The 18,413-nt window shown below is 41.6% G+C and overlaps 1 protein-coding gene across 1 annotated transcript in view; it reads right to left on the minus strand.

The window, feature by feature from the left end:
- Positions 1-341: 341 nt before the first annotated feature.
- The window catches only part of LOC105380480 (ras-like protein family member 10B), a 40,967-nt gene continuing 22,895 nt past the window's right edge, over positions 342-18,413 (minus strand). Inside the window, exon 3 of the mRNA XM_011550047.3 lies at positions 342-3,539. Within this exon, the coding sequence (XP_011548349.1) occupies positions 2,916-3,539 (624 nt within the window). The 3' untranslated portion in view covers positions 342-2,915. The remainder of the gene's footprint in view (positions 3,540-18,413) is intronic.

Consider the following 18,413-nt stretch of genomic DNA (forward strand, 5'->3'; position numbering starts at 1 on the left):
CTAGACCATAATATGTATACCAAATTACATTTAAATCCGTTCAGTAGTTTTGGCGTGAAAGAGTAACAGACAGACAGACGGACACAGTTACTTTCGCATTTATAATATTAGTTAGGATGTATTTTTCATATTTTCAAAATTCGATGTAAGTAGTTACCAGTATTATTCAGAATGACTGAGGCTGCCTGTCCACCAGAGCGGAGCGGTGTGCGAGGTAAAAATCGACCAATAAAATTGCATAAAAACTCTTTTTTAACCAACTTTGAAAAAAAGAGGAGGGTCTCAGTTCGTCTGTACCTATGTATGTTTTTTTAAACTTTCATTGGACGATATTGCCTCGCACAACCGCTCCACTAGCCCGCTTCGACAGGTCTTTTTTACAACAACCTGTATATTTTTAGTAACTTTCATGAAAGAAAAACACCAAGTATAAAATTGTTCACAACTTATTTATTGCAGCGTGTAACATTTGTATAATCATTATTATTACGAATAAATATTTTAACACCAATGCACAAATTAAAGTTCCATTCACGTAACTTAGATAGAACTGATCATCTAACTTTTAGAAAGTGATTTTCAAAAACAGATATTATTTACAACCACGACATAATTATCTTTTAATTTACTTAATTAAATGACAGTGACTGTACACGTAGAAGTAATTTTATTTACATTCAAAACCTAAATAATAAAGAAATCATCGTGTCTATCACAAGTTCATAATAATCTAAAGGGTTCTATGTTTTTTAACAACAGAGGAAGCACATAGTTGAAGCACAACACAGAGTAGAATATAATATTAATTAATATACAGGTTGTTGTTGCAAAAAGGGTATACTAAGCCGAAACATTCATGTGCAGCATGGTACATCTGAAACTGAACTAAGCACATGTAGGTTTCGGCTTAGTATACCCTTTTTGCAACACCCTGTATATTATACTAGGACATATTAGGGCAACCCCATACTTGAAACCTTTCCAGATTTGAAACCGGACTTATGTAATATTTACAAAAATATTTATGATAGATTTTCTGCAGTTATTTCTCTCTCAAATCATGGCATCACGCCAGTTGCATTGTGCATACAGTGACACCTTAGATTAACAATATACGAATAAGATGGAGTGTCAGTGCAAAAGAAACGTCTCGAAAAATAACTACCCACTACTCTACAACTGAGCTCTTATTCTGAATTAGCTCGGTTAGATTTGTGAATTACTAATTCATTAGTACAATGGTTGTCATTAGGTTGAACTTAAAAGGGTTTGATAGTAAACAAAATGCAAACAGTTTTTTTTTTTTAATTTGTTTTTGTATGTAACAACCATATTGCTCGTATATTGTTTATCTAAGACTGACACCAACACATACATACATTATTATTATCTGACAAATAGTGGACCTGCGGAAATGCAGATCCAATACCTTATAAAAGATATGCTTTATGCCAGCATTCCCAAAGCTATATCCATTCTTAATTTTATAGCTCGCGGTGCAAGCAATAGGTTTGTTTGGTAATATGGTATGCAGTTTAAGGCTAGCATTAGGCTGCGTTTACACCAGTAAAGAGTAGTACAGTACAGATCGATTTGATTTTTTTTACGCAAAACAAAAATATTTATTCCTAATTTTTACAGCAATCTATGAAACCAGCAGGTATTTTATACAACACTATGCAATACAACTTTACAGTGATGATAGAAATAATTAAAAAAACTAGACAAAAAAATAAGCTTTGGCTTTTTTATCTGTTTCTTGACAAACATAGGTAAACCTATGTACTAAGTAGGAGTTCATAATTACTATAGGTACTTATTGAGCGGATACAATTGTTACGCAAAATATTATGTTAAAATCGTATGAGGCGTGAAAATATACCAAATTACTCCTATACCTACTGATAAGGCTAGCTTAATAAATGACGCCGCCGCCGTCTCAAATATTTAGGTAAATTTAACACAGAAAACGTAAATTTTGTGTAAAAATTTGGTGTCGGCACTTTGTGCGTGGATCTCTTTCATTGCTATCTCGCGAGTGTACATGTAATTAGAAAAATCAATTTTCCTGTCTTGATACCAAAGTGTAATTATTCTGACACATGATCTGATCTTCCCCAAGATTGGGGTGCCACTCAATTTATTATCCCGTGCCCATCCCGTCCACATTTAATGATGTTGTCAACAAAATTGCTTGTGTAGGGTGACTGGGTCATAGTCAGTCATACCTATAATATTATGTAATTTGACAGCCCGGAAATTACTTGGAGTATTAGTTTGTTGGGAAGTATACACTCTGAAATTCAGTTTATGGCCATCGGATTATGTTATTGTATGTGGGTAGTCCATGTGTAACTTTAAATCTATAAATTTTTATAAGTAGGTACGGAATAAAAAAAACTATGAAGTAATTTTTTCGATAATTAGTATAACTATTTTTTTGCTTTATGGACTTGCAAGTGACTAGTAAATAATTAAAGCAAAATAAAATCTTATCTTATTTGAGAACATTTATAACGAGATTCATTCTAACCAATACAAGAGCCCTTACATTATTTTCTTAACAATAATAATTATCTTCTAAGTAAGAATAGTGGCAACAGACAACAGCATTATCGAACAGAGGCTATAGAACAGCTATACAGAACGCATTGACGCACCAACCACAAGTGAAATACAGTAGAAAAGTGTAAAAATACCCTGGAAATAAATATTCTAAACATTTTCCATTCGGTTCAGAAAAGCTTAAAGACTCACTTCACAAAGAGGACACGGCTATAAAATATACTTCTTTCAAGAATAAACGTTCGTTTAAAATTCGAACGTCGAAAACACGCGCCAACCGATAAACACGTTCAGAAACCACAACAGTTCAACTCGTGCAGTTTACGCTTCAAGGAGGTTAAAGATCAGTGCTAAGCAACCACGCATCGATTCTCCTGAGAGCTGCCTCCGCCGGCCGCGGAGTCCGGGGGCGGCTCCGCGCTGCGCCCGCCGCCGCTCCACTCCAGCGAGTCTATCATCTCCATCAGCTCCTTGAACACAGCTATCACCCTCCAGTTATACTTCGCTGAGCACTCCACATAGCCGCATTTCCAGTGTTTCCGAACGAGGTTGACAATATTGCGTCGCTTCTCTCTGGAGTCCCCGCAGGCGCTCTCAGCTATAGCCAGCTGTTGCAACCCGCTTGCCGCTGACGGCGCATTGGAGCAGAGCAAATCCTGCTTATTACCCACCACTAGCACCGGCACATTACGCATGTCTCGACTCTCAACCATCTGGTCTCTTAGAGTGCGTATGTACTGGAAAGTATCAACATTTGAGAGATCAAAGACGAGGATATAGGCGGTGGCGTTGCGGAGCCCGTAGAAGCGGTAGTGGGCCCACTCGTAGTAGGAGTTGATGGGGAAGTAGGGGATGACCGGCACGTCCGTGATCTTGACCTCGTACAGGTGCTCGTTGATGATCACCGACGGGTAGAACGTGTGCTTCTTGTCCGTCGGGATGTACTCTTCGGAGAAGTCGCTCCACACGAATTGCTGTAAAGGAGATTGGCATTACAATCTTGGTTGATATAAGTTTGTATTAAAATCTTGGTTGAATCATAGAAAGTAGTATTAGAATCTAAATTTCAATCTTGGTTGGTTCATAGAAATTGTAGATGCAGTTTAAGATTAGAGCATCCCTATAAGATGTGGTAAAAAATGACCGCTGGGACTTTTTTTCTTAGAATGGGAGGTTTTCTTTTGACGTTTATAAGTTTCAAAATCGACCAATAGATGGCATCCGGCCAGTCGTTTTTTATGAGCTGCATTCTTCTGAGGGGACGGAATATGTCATAAAAGGTACAAAGCTGTCTTAAGGGTCTGCAAGGGGGAATCGAGGGTTGGCATTGTCATAGAATTATGTAGTAAACGATGCTCTACAACCTTGAAAAAAATCACACAGGTAGCCGAAGAGTCTAGCTAGGTGCTGAATGATTCGAATTCAAGTAAATGATTATGGATAACTGTAAATAAAATTCAGAATATGACGAATAACCAGAAAATCACACTCCCGTATTGTAACAACTGTGTCGTAATTATTAAGAAATTTCATATGATTTTTATCATATTATAAAGTTAAAGGCTTGGACTAGGCGCTAAATACCTTGTTTTTTAATAAACACACACTTATTTTGTGTAAATTAATCCCAAACTTGAGCAATTTTTTTCCCTCAAATCTTCATACAAATATCTATGGCGGCTTTCTGTGTTATAAAATCATAAACACAAGTGACGTTTGACTCAGTTGGCCGCTGGCCTCCAAAGAAGGGTCACGTCGGTTTAGGCAGCACTGACAGCTCGCGATCTTATCGTGTACAGATACAAAATCACTGCACATTGGTTGTCATTGCACTTTTTCAACTTTTATGACACCAACATAATTTGATTTGAAATTGAGGAAGCATAATTCTTCCAGTATATTGAATACATTAAATTAAATTAGATAGTGTGCAATATTCTCGTGACATTACAGTCTCGTAAAGGTCTGATGAGGAGCAGGAATATAGCGAATGGATCTAAGTGATGACAATACGCACGAACATTAGGTTAGGGATCAAAAATACAGTCTCTTGGTGCTGGTTGAGGTATGGTCTCGTGAGGATCTGATGAGGGCATAACACGGTGGTGGCTCAATTTTATTTCAAAGATGTTAATAGCTTAAAGCATCGAGTTTAGGCTATTAAGTATGTTTTTCAGAGAGAGAGAAAGAGATTTTATTTTTCCTCTGGATGTGTTAGGTTTACTGGGTTTACTAAGTTCATTCTGTTAATGGCATCAAGTTGTTATGTGTTCATAAGTAATAATTATTTATTAACAAAATGCTGTTGGTTCTCCACGAAAATGTAAAAATAAAATAAATAAAAATAAATTCGTAACGTAAAATTGTCAATGACGCATTGACATATATATTACTGCGTAAGGACAGGCCAAACCACTCAAGAAAATGGCACCCGCTCGTTGGCCCTAAAATATACATTTTAGAGCCAACGGTCCTCAGTCGATAGTTGTCAGTGACGGAGAGATGAGTCTTTGTTTCTTGTGTAAATATGCCTATTTTTGTTGTGAAAGGCTACAAAAACTATGATACGAAGGTCAAAAAGGAATATGGAATATCGTATCATCCTTAATTAATAAATAAACACATTTTAAAGCGATAATTATTTTACTACCAAAGTCTACAATGGCCGCACGATGTAACCTTGTACGGACGTCCGCATACAACTCACTCCAATTATTATGTACCTACTGTCCGGTGACGGTAAAATATGAACGCACGTACAAGGTTGCGTTGTCAGGATAAGTAGCTCGGCTCTGACATAGTTCCGACAAATTATGACAGATGGCAGTTATTTTGCTTATATGAAGAAGGTTTGAGTAAAATGTTCTGAAGGGCGTATCCTTCCTTTTGAAATCATTGCAATGACGGAATTTCTTCTATAGACAGTAGCCACAAAAAAAACAAACGATAGATGGCGTGATTTGAAGATAAAGATACATTTATTCGACACATAGACAGCAACAACAAAAAAAATACAGATTTAAAGAAAAGAAACACATACTTATAGAAAACAACAAAGAAAAAAAAGGATACACATCAAAATAACTGGAAAAAATATAAGCCCCAATTTACTTGTGTGGGACAGGGAGTACCATAATATTTTTTTTAGGGTACTCCCCATCTATGCGAAATATCAGCTTGATATCTTTACCCGTTTCTGAGAAAAAGGGCGGTGACAGACAGTCCGTCAGACAGACGGACAACAAAGAGATCCTATAACGGTTGCTTTTTTTCTTTTGACGTTCGAAACCTTAAAATTAAGTAAAAATATTATGCTGCTACCAAAAAATGTACTTACAGGTATTGAAAAAGCGGTATATAGTACTAAACAAATTATAAACAAACAAAAAACCCGACTGCACGCTAAAAAGATGAAAACAATGATATGAAAGTATCGTAGGCGGGGACCAGCAGAGGGTTCACCATTTAGCTGAATGTTACTTAGAAAACGGCCTTGAGTGGCGGTCAAGTTGGTCCCCGCCTGCGATACTTTCCATTAACATTGGGACTTGTTTTCATGTTTTTAGCGTACAGTCGGGTTTTTCGTTTGTTTATAATTGTATTTTTTTATTTGTAACTTTTTAGTTGTTTTTATTTTATGAAATTTTACGTCAGTAGTTCATGATCATTTTTTATTTCAATAATTTTGGTGTTGTTATTTAAATACCTTCAATATGCATATTTTTGTAATGTGAAAATCAAGCCCTTTCATTTGATACCTTACGCGGCAAAGTTGAATTATTATTTTTTCGATCATCACGTTATGTCCTCTAGAGGGCGCTATGTACATTTTAATGGAACGTCACACAGCCATCGCGCCATCAATACGCTTCTAACAATACCTCATACATCAAAATCTATCAAGCCGTTTAGGCTACAGGAGGGAACAAACAAACATACATACATACAATCAAAAAACATTACCCTCCTCCTTCGGCAGTCGGGTAAAAAGGAGTAAGATAGGGGGTCATTCTGAACTTTTGCTCTACGAGTTTTGGAAATTAACAAAAAAAAACCTTTTTCATAGAAACTTTGTTGGACATGTGACTTTTTACCATGGAAAACGAATATTTTTTTTCGCGAATTTGCAAATCTCGTAGAACAAAAGTTGTTCAGAATGACCCCTTGAGTCATCCCCTTTTGGTTTAGTATAGCCCTTTTGCGACACTATGTATTTACTTTGCTTTGTCGTCGGGGTTCAGTTGGCTGGAGGATGCCCGAAACTTATTATCTACACTTTAATACTTGTAGTTACCTTTCTACAAGTAAATACCACATTTTTTTGAGAAAGCTAATCGGGTTCCGAGTATAGAGTAAAGTGGCACCCCTATTAATTTCTACTCTTTCCTGGTGCCTACCAGTGTAAGTAAGAATTATACTTACTTACCCTAAAATCACCCAAAATGTACTTGAACATAATTGTCAATAAAGTTGACGAGTAAAGTTTATTGACCCACTGTGCAAACTTACATGTGTGCGTGTCACTGCGTGTGCTGTGTGAAGAGCATTGAAAACCCAAAATTGGCGCGGCACGTCACCCTGTACGGGCCCTTAAACTAGTTAACACTAATACATAGAGAAAAAATAAACAATTCTGAAAAGAGTGGCATCTCGAGGAGTTTTTTGTCATACTCTATACGTCATACTGAACAGCGCCACGCCATCTCTTTATATTTCTCAGCCTCATTGTACATACATACAGGGTGCCCTGTTGGGTGGGACACCCTGTATATATATAGATATTGTTATCACAAGTTAATAGCCGGATCTCCACCAAACGATCCAATGCCATCCGATCGCCCGATCCAAGAAGTTTAGTATGTAAGAATTCTTGGACCGCGCGATCGGATCGCGTTGGATCGTCTGGTGGGGATCCGGCTATTAACTTCAATCTATAAAGATATAAGACATATTTGCCTTAACGTAGTTACACCACACAACAGTTATTACATTTATTAGCTAAATGTAAGTTCAATCTATTTATGTACCTACCTACATGCAACAATAAATAAAAAACAAATTATTATATAATTCTTTATTACCTCGCATATAACAATGTTTCAGTTCAGTTTTGTTCATGTCACTTGTAAAATAATATGCGAGTGGGTGTGTGTATTCCTTTTTTATTCCTTTCACCATGAAAACCACTTCATGTTTTGCTAGTTTATGTTTCCCAAGAGAAGCAAATCTTGTCACTTGCGGTGATAAAGTCATTTCGTCCAATAGTGCATCATTTATCCTCGCGAGGCAAATCTTTGACGACATTTATCAGTTTGGTACACATAGTATTTTAATCTTCAGCGGATATGAAGATGTCGATCGCTCTTTGCCAATGCCGTGGAACCACATGGAACCTGGATCCATATAGAATCTGTCAGGTCACAAGAATTTCATTAAAACACTTTTTGCGGATAAAGATGCTTTTTCTTAACACACCATGTTTATTTTTATTTGTAGGTATATAAAATTTATAAATAACGATAAGTATACCGAGAGTATAGGCTTTTATTACAAAAATGTTATTTGCGAGACATTGTAATACAACTGAACTGACACTGACACGCAATTTCTTCATAATAGCCATAGATCATGACAATGTTGACATTCAAATACTACTTATCTATGTGTCTTGTTATTGTTCTATGGTCTTGTTCATAACGCCATCTTACATCTTTTTTGGTAATAAGAGTAATATAAAGAGATGCCGCTACTTTCTACTAAAAGTTCAGCCATTAAGGCAGTGACCCCCCCCTGCACTAATATAACACACACACATAATATAACAGCTAGTTATTGCATATGGTTGAATTCACATCCATTGGGTTTTTGTATTGGCTGAAAGGAATGGAATCCATGCCGGCTAAAAAAATATATGCAGTGCTGTTGAGTATGAAGTTTTTTGTCTATGGTTGTTGTCTATGGTTGAAAATCTCCCATTGTTTGTGAAAATATAAAGTTGGAATTTGTGGCACTCCTAAGGAGAGACCACGAAAAAACCATAATAATATACAGAGTGCAAGTTGGTTGCTGTCGAACAGCCGAGGTGAACAGACGTGTCCGCTGACCGCTCCTAGACCCCAACACGTGCGAACCGTCGGCCGCTGTGCAATACCCGCCGCACATAAAAAAAACCTTTGTCTCGCGGGCCTTCGTTTATTGCTTAAAACGAAAACGCCTAAACAAGTGTTAACAAAGTGATCTCTTCCTTGATTGCAAATGATACTAAAGTCCTCTACTTTATTAATTGTATACCGGGCTCCAATTTAACGATCGTGCATCTAGTGTTAGTGTTCGTTGTGAAGTGTGTTCCTGGGCAGAGTGATACAGCTCCCCCACAGACGCGACGGAAGGTCTCTACCCAACTCAACGCTACACCCAGAAGCAGAACCGTGCGATAATTTGGTGAGAGAATTCCAATGCATACGATCTAGATACCGCCTACGAAGAACAAATCAGGAGTATAACTCATTAACTTGCGCTAGTGATTGATGTTTTGATTGGTGACGCTGCACAAATTCCTAGGTACCATCTAAATGTGTGGTGTTATCATTTAGTTATAATTATAGTGTTAATCTTTCCGGGTGACATACGACGACACTCTCTGCCAGCCAGAAGCAGCGACGCGCCAAATCTAAACAAAACGCTGGTGAGATAAATCCATACTGTTTAATACTTTAGATGCTTAACCCCCGAAGACAACGTGAAAACGCCAGCCAACCATCAGAATAACATAACCAACAGTCAAGAGGTAGGGCAGCCAATAAACACTATATCGTCAACACAGTCACAGGCATCTGAAACATAATACCAGCGGCTCATATCTCATCAAAAGCCCCTATAAATAAAACCAAAACCTTCACATCGTGCTAGACAATAGGCACAAAGCCTTTAACTAGGTTTTCGAACAACCTACAGATTCAGTTCCGTTGTCATTTTGTACTAGGTGTTAGGTATACTAACTTAGGTAACTATTAATACATCCCTTCATGTGGTGATAATAACATAACAAGTAGTGTGTAGGTACATTATAACATAAACAATACCACACCCTAAACAATCGCGCTCTTTTTATTGATCTTTCTGTAGACAATATTATTTACATTAATATCCTGCGACATGTGCAGACTCGCTAACATTAACTAATATTTATTACCCCACAGCGAAGAAACTTCTTAGTATTAAGCCCTCTTACAGATACACAAAAACAGAAAAAGATTCAGTGAAAAGCATTTAAAAAAAAACAAAAACGTAAAACGCAAACTTAACCAGATGCAAACTATAAAATAAAAACAAAGTAACATTGAACCTAGGTAAAATAAACACATTCCAAGAGTCCAGCAGAGAAAGAACCCGAAACAATACCCAGAAATTGCTCAACATCTGCAAGTCATAAACAAGAAAGCGACGCAACACTGCCGATACGAAAACAATAACCAGAAAAACCAATTAACAAATAAGAGGAATAACGCAACCCTAGGCAATAAAACTTTCAAAACGAAAACCACTACTTTAAATTCACAATGGAAATCATAAAGATGCTCGGGGACGGAAACTGTTTATTCAGAGCTTTAGCGCACCAAATAAATGAACTGTTCCATCTAACTTTTGACCACGCCGCGATACGAAGAGATCTAGCTAGGTACGTTAACGAACACCACCAAGACCTAAATATTGAATTAGCCATAAACATTCAGGATGAGACTGGCCGGTCTCGCTATCTTAAAAGCCTCTACAACGATGGCATTTGGGCAGGTGAAGAAGTTATTATTGCAGCCGCAAACTATTACATAATTAATGTAAACGTCCACCAGAAAGACTGCATGCTGACCTACAGGCCAGAAAAACCTGCTGAACCCGTAGGGGATATAAACATATTTTTCGAAAATAACCACTATGATAGCCTAATATTGGAACCTGACAGCCTAAGCAACGGCCAATCGCCGATCAGAGCACAATCAATAACACAAACCGAAACGCAAATCTCAGTTAACAGTCCTGAGGATGTAGCTGACGACACGGGATATACACTAATAAGAACAAAATCATCGTATATCAAGAAATACGTAGTTAACAGCCTTACTATAGCAACATGGAACGTGAGAGGAACGTCCTCACCAGTAAAAAAATCAAGAATTGATCATGAACTTGCGCTAAGAAACATACACGTAGCAGCTATACAAGAAACAAAAATGACATCTGGTATCTTCGAGTCTAAAAACTACACGTGGCACCTGAGTGGAGTGAAAACCACAGCTCATAGAGGTCTCGCTATCCTCATAAGTAAAAACCATAACATCACCCTGGAGAAAACTATAACAGATAAAAATGTTATGTATGCCTCCCTAAAAACCTTGAACGAGAAAAATAACTACGTAAATTGGCATATTATTACGGCACACATCCCCAGCAACAACCAAATGGCGTTAAAATCATTCAACAATCTCAGATTCCTCATAAGAAATAGTCCTAAAAACCGAAATACGATAATCCTAGGCGACTTCAACTCCCACATTGGCTACGTAGATACAAAAAAACTACTAAAGAAACGACACGTTGGAAATAACCTATTCCATGAATATAACAATCCTAATGGGGATATTCTTATAGATACCATAGAAAATGAAAACCTCCTATTAGAAACCAGTACAGCCCGACCTTCCTGTAAAACAACCTGGAAATCTGGCAAAAACACATCACAGATTGACCATATAATTTCGACAAACCCATTCAACCCAAGATTCAAATTCATTAAAGGAGAATGGGCCGGTAAACGAAACACGATATCGGATCACAAACTTATCTGGGGAGAAACCTTATACACTGAAACGAACAACACACCAACTACGCAAGAAAACCAATCCCCAAAAACACCTAATAATAAACAACCAGGATTCAATTATAAGCAATTTAACTATGAAGCACTCTCCAACATACCAACAAGAATGAAATACCAAAGTGGAATTCTAAGCCGCATGCCTACGTCTAATCAGAACAAAGAGGATGACAATCCTTCGATGGAATGGGAATCAATAACAGAAGCCATAAGATCAGCAGCAAGGGAGTCGCTCAACATAAGATTTATGAACTCGAAACCAATTAGAATTGCTACGGCTAACTTACAAAAAGCTAAATTTCTTAGGAAGAAATACCCGACCAATGCAAAACATAACAGAATCTTAAAGGATTGCAGAGCAAAGCTGCAAAAAGCAAAAGATGAAGACAAAAAGAAAGCATGTGAAATGTTCTTCTCAGACCTCCAAAAGAAGCACCCATCTAAACGTATGCAGATTATCTACCTATTTTACAGAGACCACAAAATGGACATGAAGAGAAAGAAAAAACTTAACTACATCCCCATGTCAAAATGGGAACTGGAATTAAAGGAATCTGAAGGACCCAGAGTCCCACTACTACCGGATGAAGACACAACGAGGCTAGGCAGCCCACCAACCATGGAAGATGTAGAAGATATAATTAAAAAAATGCGAAACCGAACAGCCCCTGGAGAGGACCAAATAGTTATTGAATTATTCAAAGCACTTCCTCCCAAAATGATAGAGGAAATAACTAAACATTTACAACAAGCTTTTCTCTATAACATAACACCCGACTCATGGAATCGAACAGTTCAGGTACCAATACCGAAAACCACAAACCCGAAACTAGTAAATGACTACAGACGGATCTCAATCTGCAATAACATATACCGTATATATGCAAGCTTTTTACTAGACCGCCTCGACTCATTGATTGAACAACCAGGTAACTATCAAGCCGCCTTCCTGCAAAACCGATCTACCGACGACCAAATATTCACACTTCGCCGACTTCTCGACGAAGAGTGGCGAGAAGGCAAAAGACTATACGTAATGGCAATAGACCTCGAGAAAGCATTCGATACAGTAGATCTCACGGCGCTACGAGATATACTACTCTCCAGAACCAACATAGCCTTAACAAACCGCATCGTTAAAGTTTGCATGAATGAATACACCTCCATAAAATGGCTAGGTCAACAAACCAGCGAAATAACAAAAGGCAAGGCAGTCAAGCAAGGTTGTCCACTATCGCCACGTCTATTTACGATCCTAATTGATGATGTTTTGAAGACGTTGGAAGAGGAAGTCTCAGGTCAAAAACTGAATCAGGACGATGCAATTCAGCTACCGATTATACTATCTTTTGCAGACGACCTAATATTACTCTCAAACGACTTCGACAAACTCGAAGAGATAATGCAAAAAATTAAAGTTCTATTATACAGCGTGGGCCTAAAGGTAAACAATGGAAAAACCAAAATACTAATTAGGGATCCTTTTCTAGCAAAACAACCGCAATTCATTACGGTCGACGGCGTTGCCCTTCAACCAGTGGAGGAAATTAAATATTTAGGTACCTACATAACATCTGGACTATGCCGAAAGAATACAATAAGAAACCGCTGCAAACAAGCGGAAAAAAATGGAAAGGCGTTAATTCAGTTTGTGAAAGAAGCAAAAATGGATTGGCAAACTGTCCGTACCATATACAAGATGGTAATTGTGCCCGGAATGCTATACGGACTGAAGGTAGCAGCACTTACAAAAGCCAACAGATCGCGCCTCCGAAGGTACGAAAGATTAATTCTTTGGGACCTACTACAACACGCCCGCGACAAGCCCCCTACAAGGAAAGCCAAAGATGTATTACAGGGAAAAACAATAACCAAAAGGCTGAAATGTCACAGAATATGCTACTACGGGCACGTTCTCAGGCGAGAACGACCGCACTTACTACACGCAGCACTAAAATATCAAGCACGTAAAAAAAAAAGTAGGACGGCCCATCTATACCTGGAAAGATTCACTAACACAATGTTCGGGACAAGAATAGATAGGAAATAGTTATGTCTGTCTGTCACTTAATAGTAAATAAAACATTCTCGGGAAGTGAGGAAACTAGCGCCATCTAGTAGAAAGTAGCCTAACTATATAGTTCATCTATTCAACAACAGATGGCAGCACGGAACTAGAAGTTTCTACTAAGAAGTAGAACATTAAGTCTTTTCTAGAGCTTTCTGGAATACTCCATCTTCCGTAGAGAATGGTATAAAAGGCGACGCTTGCGCCTCACAGGCAATTCAGTAAAAGCAAACAGCGAAGAAAGAACAAGAAGAAGAACAAGCAAGCAACAGCTCTAGCTCTCTCACTTCCTGACTGGTGAACAGAATAGAAGTCTTTCATTTCTGATCCCTGCCCGCCGTACTTCCCTCAACCAGAATAGGTGCACCCCGCACATTTGGTCCTTCGAGCCGGATACTACGTTATTGGAAGTCGGATCAAGAAGAATGCCGATCATCACGAGAGCCGCCGCCGTCGCCGCCGCCGAAGCTGCTGCCGGTGCCAACGCCGCTGTCGCTGCCGCTACCGAGGCCGCCGCCGATGCCGCTGGGCCTGCCGCTGTTGGTGCTGCCGCCGCTTCTGTCTCCGCCACCCCCACAGAAACCTCTTCCGCTGCCGTGAAGAAGGTCGGAGCAGAAGCTCTCACCACTGCCGCCGCTGCTGTCGCACAGAAACCCCAGCTCGCCGCCTCGTCGTCACAGAAGAAGTGCAAGTCGAAGAGTAGCAAGTCTGCGCGTGCGCTGCGAATAGCTCGAGCCAAGGAAGAGATGCTGAGAATACAACTCGAGCTCGCCGCCGCACGCATCGCCGTCTTGGAAGCAGAAAGTAGTGAAGACGAAGATGAAGAGCAGTCGGAATACGCGTCTGAAAGTTGGAAAGTAGAAGAGTGGCTGGATCAAACGGGAGTGCCACCACAGCTTCAAGCTCCGTCGCCTGCGCTCTGCGCCCCCGCCGGTGTCGCCCCCGTTGCAGCCGCCCCCGCCGCCGCGGCCGCCCCCGTCGTCGCAGCCGCCACTGCCGCCGCGCCTGCACACGCCGCCCCCGTCGCCGCGGCCGCCCCCGTCGTCGCAGCCGCCACTGCCGCCGCGCCTGCACACGCCGCCCCCGTCGCCGCGGCCGCCCCCGATGCAGCCGCCACCGCCGCCGCGGCCTACCCGACTGACCCCGTGCTGCCGCTTCACTCATCGTACCCACAAGCGGGTACCTACTACGAAGCCCTACAGTCAAGAAGCCAACTGCAACAGTACGTCCCAGCCGCAGCGAGTCAGCAACAGAAAATCAATCTCTCCGAGCTGGCATCTGCAATAGCGCTAGCCGCGCAGGCCGGGCAGAGGGCTGCACCGCGCTACCACACGGAGCTGCCTATATTCGCCGGCTCACATCACGAGTGGCTGTCGTTCCGTGCGAGCTTCTATGAAACAGCCGATAGCTTCACCGAGACAGACAACGTGGCAAGACTACGACGAAGTCTAAGAGGAAGAGCCAAGGAAGCAGTCGAGAATCTGCTGATATTGAACGCACGCGCCGACGACATCATGCGCGCTCTGGAGTCTCGCTTCGGCCGCCCCGACTCCATCGCCATGTCCGAGTTGGACCGCCTGCGCGCACTGCCGCGCCTCACGGACAACCCGCGCGATGTCTGCGTTTTCGCCAGCCGCGTGCTCAACGTCGTCGCCAGTTTGCGGGCGCTCGACCGCACACATTACCTCTACAGCCCAGAAGCCACGAAGATCACCATAGAGAAGCTGACGCCCGCACTACGCTACCGATGGTTTGACTACGCCGCCACTCAGACTACAGAAGAGCCGGACCTACTGAAGCTCTCCAGATTTCTGCAAAGAGAAGCCGACCTCTGCGGGCCCTATGCACAGCCAGAGACAGAACCCGCAGAACACAGTCAAAACAGAATACAGCGAGCCTACACCACAGCGGCCACAGTCTCTAAAATACCGAAATGCCGCCACTGCGCCACAGAAGGACATCTCATCAATAAATGCCCGAAGTTCGCAGAAACAGATGTGAACTCGCGATGGGAAATAGCCAAATCACAGAGGCTATGTTTCCGATGCCTTCGCTATAAGAATAAAACCCACAGTTGCAGAAGAAACCGCTGCGGAGAAGATGGCTGTAATTACTTCCATCATAGATTGCTTCACTTTCGAAGATCAACAGAAACCGGACCGGAAACGAATAAGAACGAAACTGTATCGTCGATGTGGTCGCCGCGCAAAACACACGCGTATCTGAAGATTGTACCTGTCACGATCGCTGGACCGGCGGGAGAAGTTCACACGCACGCTCTGCTCGACGATGGCTCTACCGTGACGCTCATAGACGCGGCCATAGCGAAACAGGCGGGCCTCACGGGCCCCATCGAGCCGCTCAACATAGCCGCCATCGCCGACACCAAGATGAACGCCTGCCATTCTCGCCGCGTCAAAGTGACTCTACAGGGAGAAGGCGCACAGTACACGATTAACGCGCGGGCCATCGACAACATACGACTCTCCGCACAGACGGTGAAATCTGAAGATTTGCGAAATTGTGCTCATCTGCGTGACATCGCACAGCAGCTGAAGTACGAAGCAGCAAGACCTAAGATCCTCATCGGTCAAGATAATTGCCATCTACTCATCGCGAGCGAGGTGCGCCAAGGACAGCAGGATGAACCCGTCGCCTCACACACGCCTCTAGGCTGGGTTCTGCACGGAGCGCACACGAGGATGGTGGACAAGAAACACCATAGAGTCAACTGCCAGACTACGCGTGAAGATGACCTGCGTGAGCCACTCATCGTGCCCACACGCCCCCACAGCAACTTGGAAGGACGCGCCACCAGTACTCTCGCCAAGTGTACAAAACAGACAGAAGCCGTACGTTCATGTCGCCGTTACGCCGCCCGTCGCGACGCCTCAATCGAAGATCATAGTACAGTCCACGACAGGCGATGGGCATCGAAGATGAACGTGAGCAGCACAGCTACGCGAGATGTACACAGACTCATAGGGCGCCCCCACAGTGTGGTCCAGACAACAGCCACAGATCAATGCCACAGACGAAGTGAACCGCCGCGCCACCGCAGCCGCCGCCGCCGTCGCCGAGAACAACTAATGATAGAGCCTACAGGGAGCGACGAGCGAGCTGGCCATCCTGCCCTCCGAGCCTGCGGAGCCAGACGTCCCTCACCGAGATCTGCAATGACGACCACGGCGTCAATGCACGGCGGGAGTAATGTTCGGGACAAGAATAGATAGGAAATAGTTATGTCTGTCTGTCACTTAATAGTAAATAAAACATTCTCGGGAAGTGAGGAAACTAGCGCCATCTAGTAGAAAGTAGCCTAACTATATAGTTCATCTATTCAACAACAGATGGCAGCACGGAACTAGAAGTTTCTACTAAGAAGTAGAACATTAAGTCTTTTCTAGAGCTTTCTGGAATACTCCATCTTCCGTAGAGAATGGTATAAAAGGCGACGCTTGCGCCTCACAGGCAATTCAGTTAAAAAGCAAACAGCGAAGAAAGAACAAGAAGAAGAACAAGCAAGCAACAGCTCTAGCTCTCTCACTTCCTGACTGGTGAACAGAATAGAAGTCTTTCATTTCTGATCCCTGCCCGCCGTACTTCCCTCAACCAGAATAGGTGCACCCCGCACACACAAAGCCTAGCTACCTACAATAAAACCACGGATGAATGGGTCAGCCTAGCCCCACATAGAGACATCTTCAAGGCTGCAGCATACGAGGCCTTGAATGAAAGCGAAACTGACAGTAACGACGAAACATCGGACTATGAAAGTCACCACACAGCAGGATCAGAAACATAAAACACAATAACCAAGCCCGAACTATTGTGAAGCTGCTACGGACCAAATCACCGTTACATCAAGAAAAAGACAATAGGACGCGAACTCCAAATGAAGAAAGTGCCGAGAAGGCTACCAACTTACGCTCTCCACAAAACCCAACTCCTTCCTCTACCTAACATCCTATATTGGCTAATTAGGGTGCATACTCGGTCGATTATACTCCATTCCTACCCTTTCCTCGAGCGTGTGTTCCCCCCCCCTTAAAAACTGAGCGCCCCCCAGTAGGCGCGGCTTTTTCCGTGATACAGGGTGACTCCTGGCTGGGTGGGTGCATTCATTCATTCATTCATTCATTCATTCAATAATATACAGAGTGCAAGTTACATGATCCACTGATCAAACTGAACACCTTTCATCAAAACCTCTCTCCAAACTCTATCCTTGACCTTTACCTATGAAAAATTGTTTATTTAGCCCTAATTCCATGTGTAGACCTTTTCTTAATCCGACAACGAACAGTAATCCAATATCCTTAGTTTATAACTACGGATATTGGTGTTGGTATGTATGTTTGTATAAAGGGAAACTTTCCCCCGCACCCCCTGTGCTAACATTTCCTCAAACACGTGGAGGTACAAAGACCCGGATACACAAACAAACTTGACCATCAATAGGTATACATAAAGATAGGCACATCGGTCTCCGAGTATACTACAGTGGTGTGGAATTTTATCAGTAAGCTTCCTGTTGCCGGGTCATTGTACCCGACATACTGAGCAACAATTTGGATAAGTAATTTTGCAACAAAAAATTAAAGTTAGCATGTACAGCATGTTATATCTAAGCCCGAAACTGAAATCAGAATTTCAAAATTCGTGAAAAAAAAACATAAAAACTTAGTTGGTCACGTCACTTTCTACTATGGAGAATGGTTTTTTTTCCGCGAATTCTGATATTTTGATTTCAGAGTCGGGCTTAGATATAACATGCTGCACATGTTGGTTTCGGCTTAGTATACCCTTTTTACAACAAGCTATATTTCTGTATTTAGATAAGTAGGTATATTTATTATAAATTTTCGTATTCTCCAATGCGATAATAAAGATTTCGATAATATTAAA

This window comes from Plutella xylostella, chromosome 16 (assembly GCF_932276165.1).
Source record: "Plutella xylostella chromosome 16, ilPluXylo3.1, whole genome shotgun sequence".
NCBI lineage: Eukaryota > Metazoa > Arthropoda > Insecta > Lepidoptera > Plutellidae > Plutella > Plutella xylostella.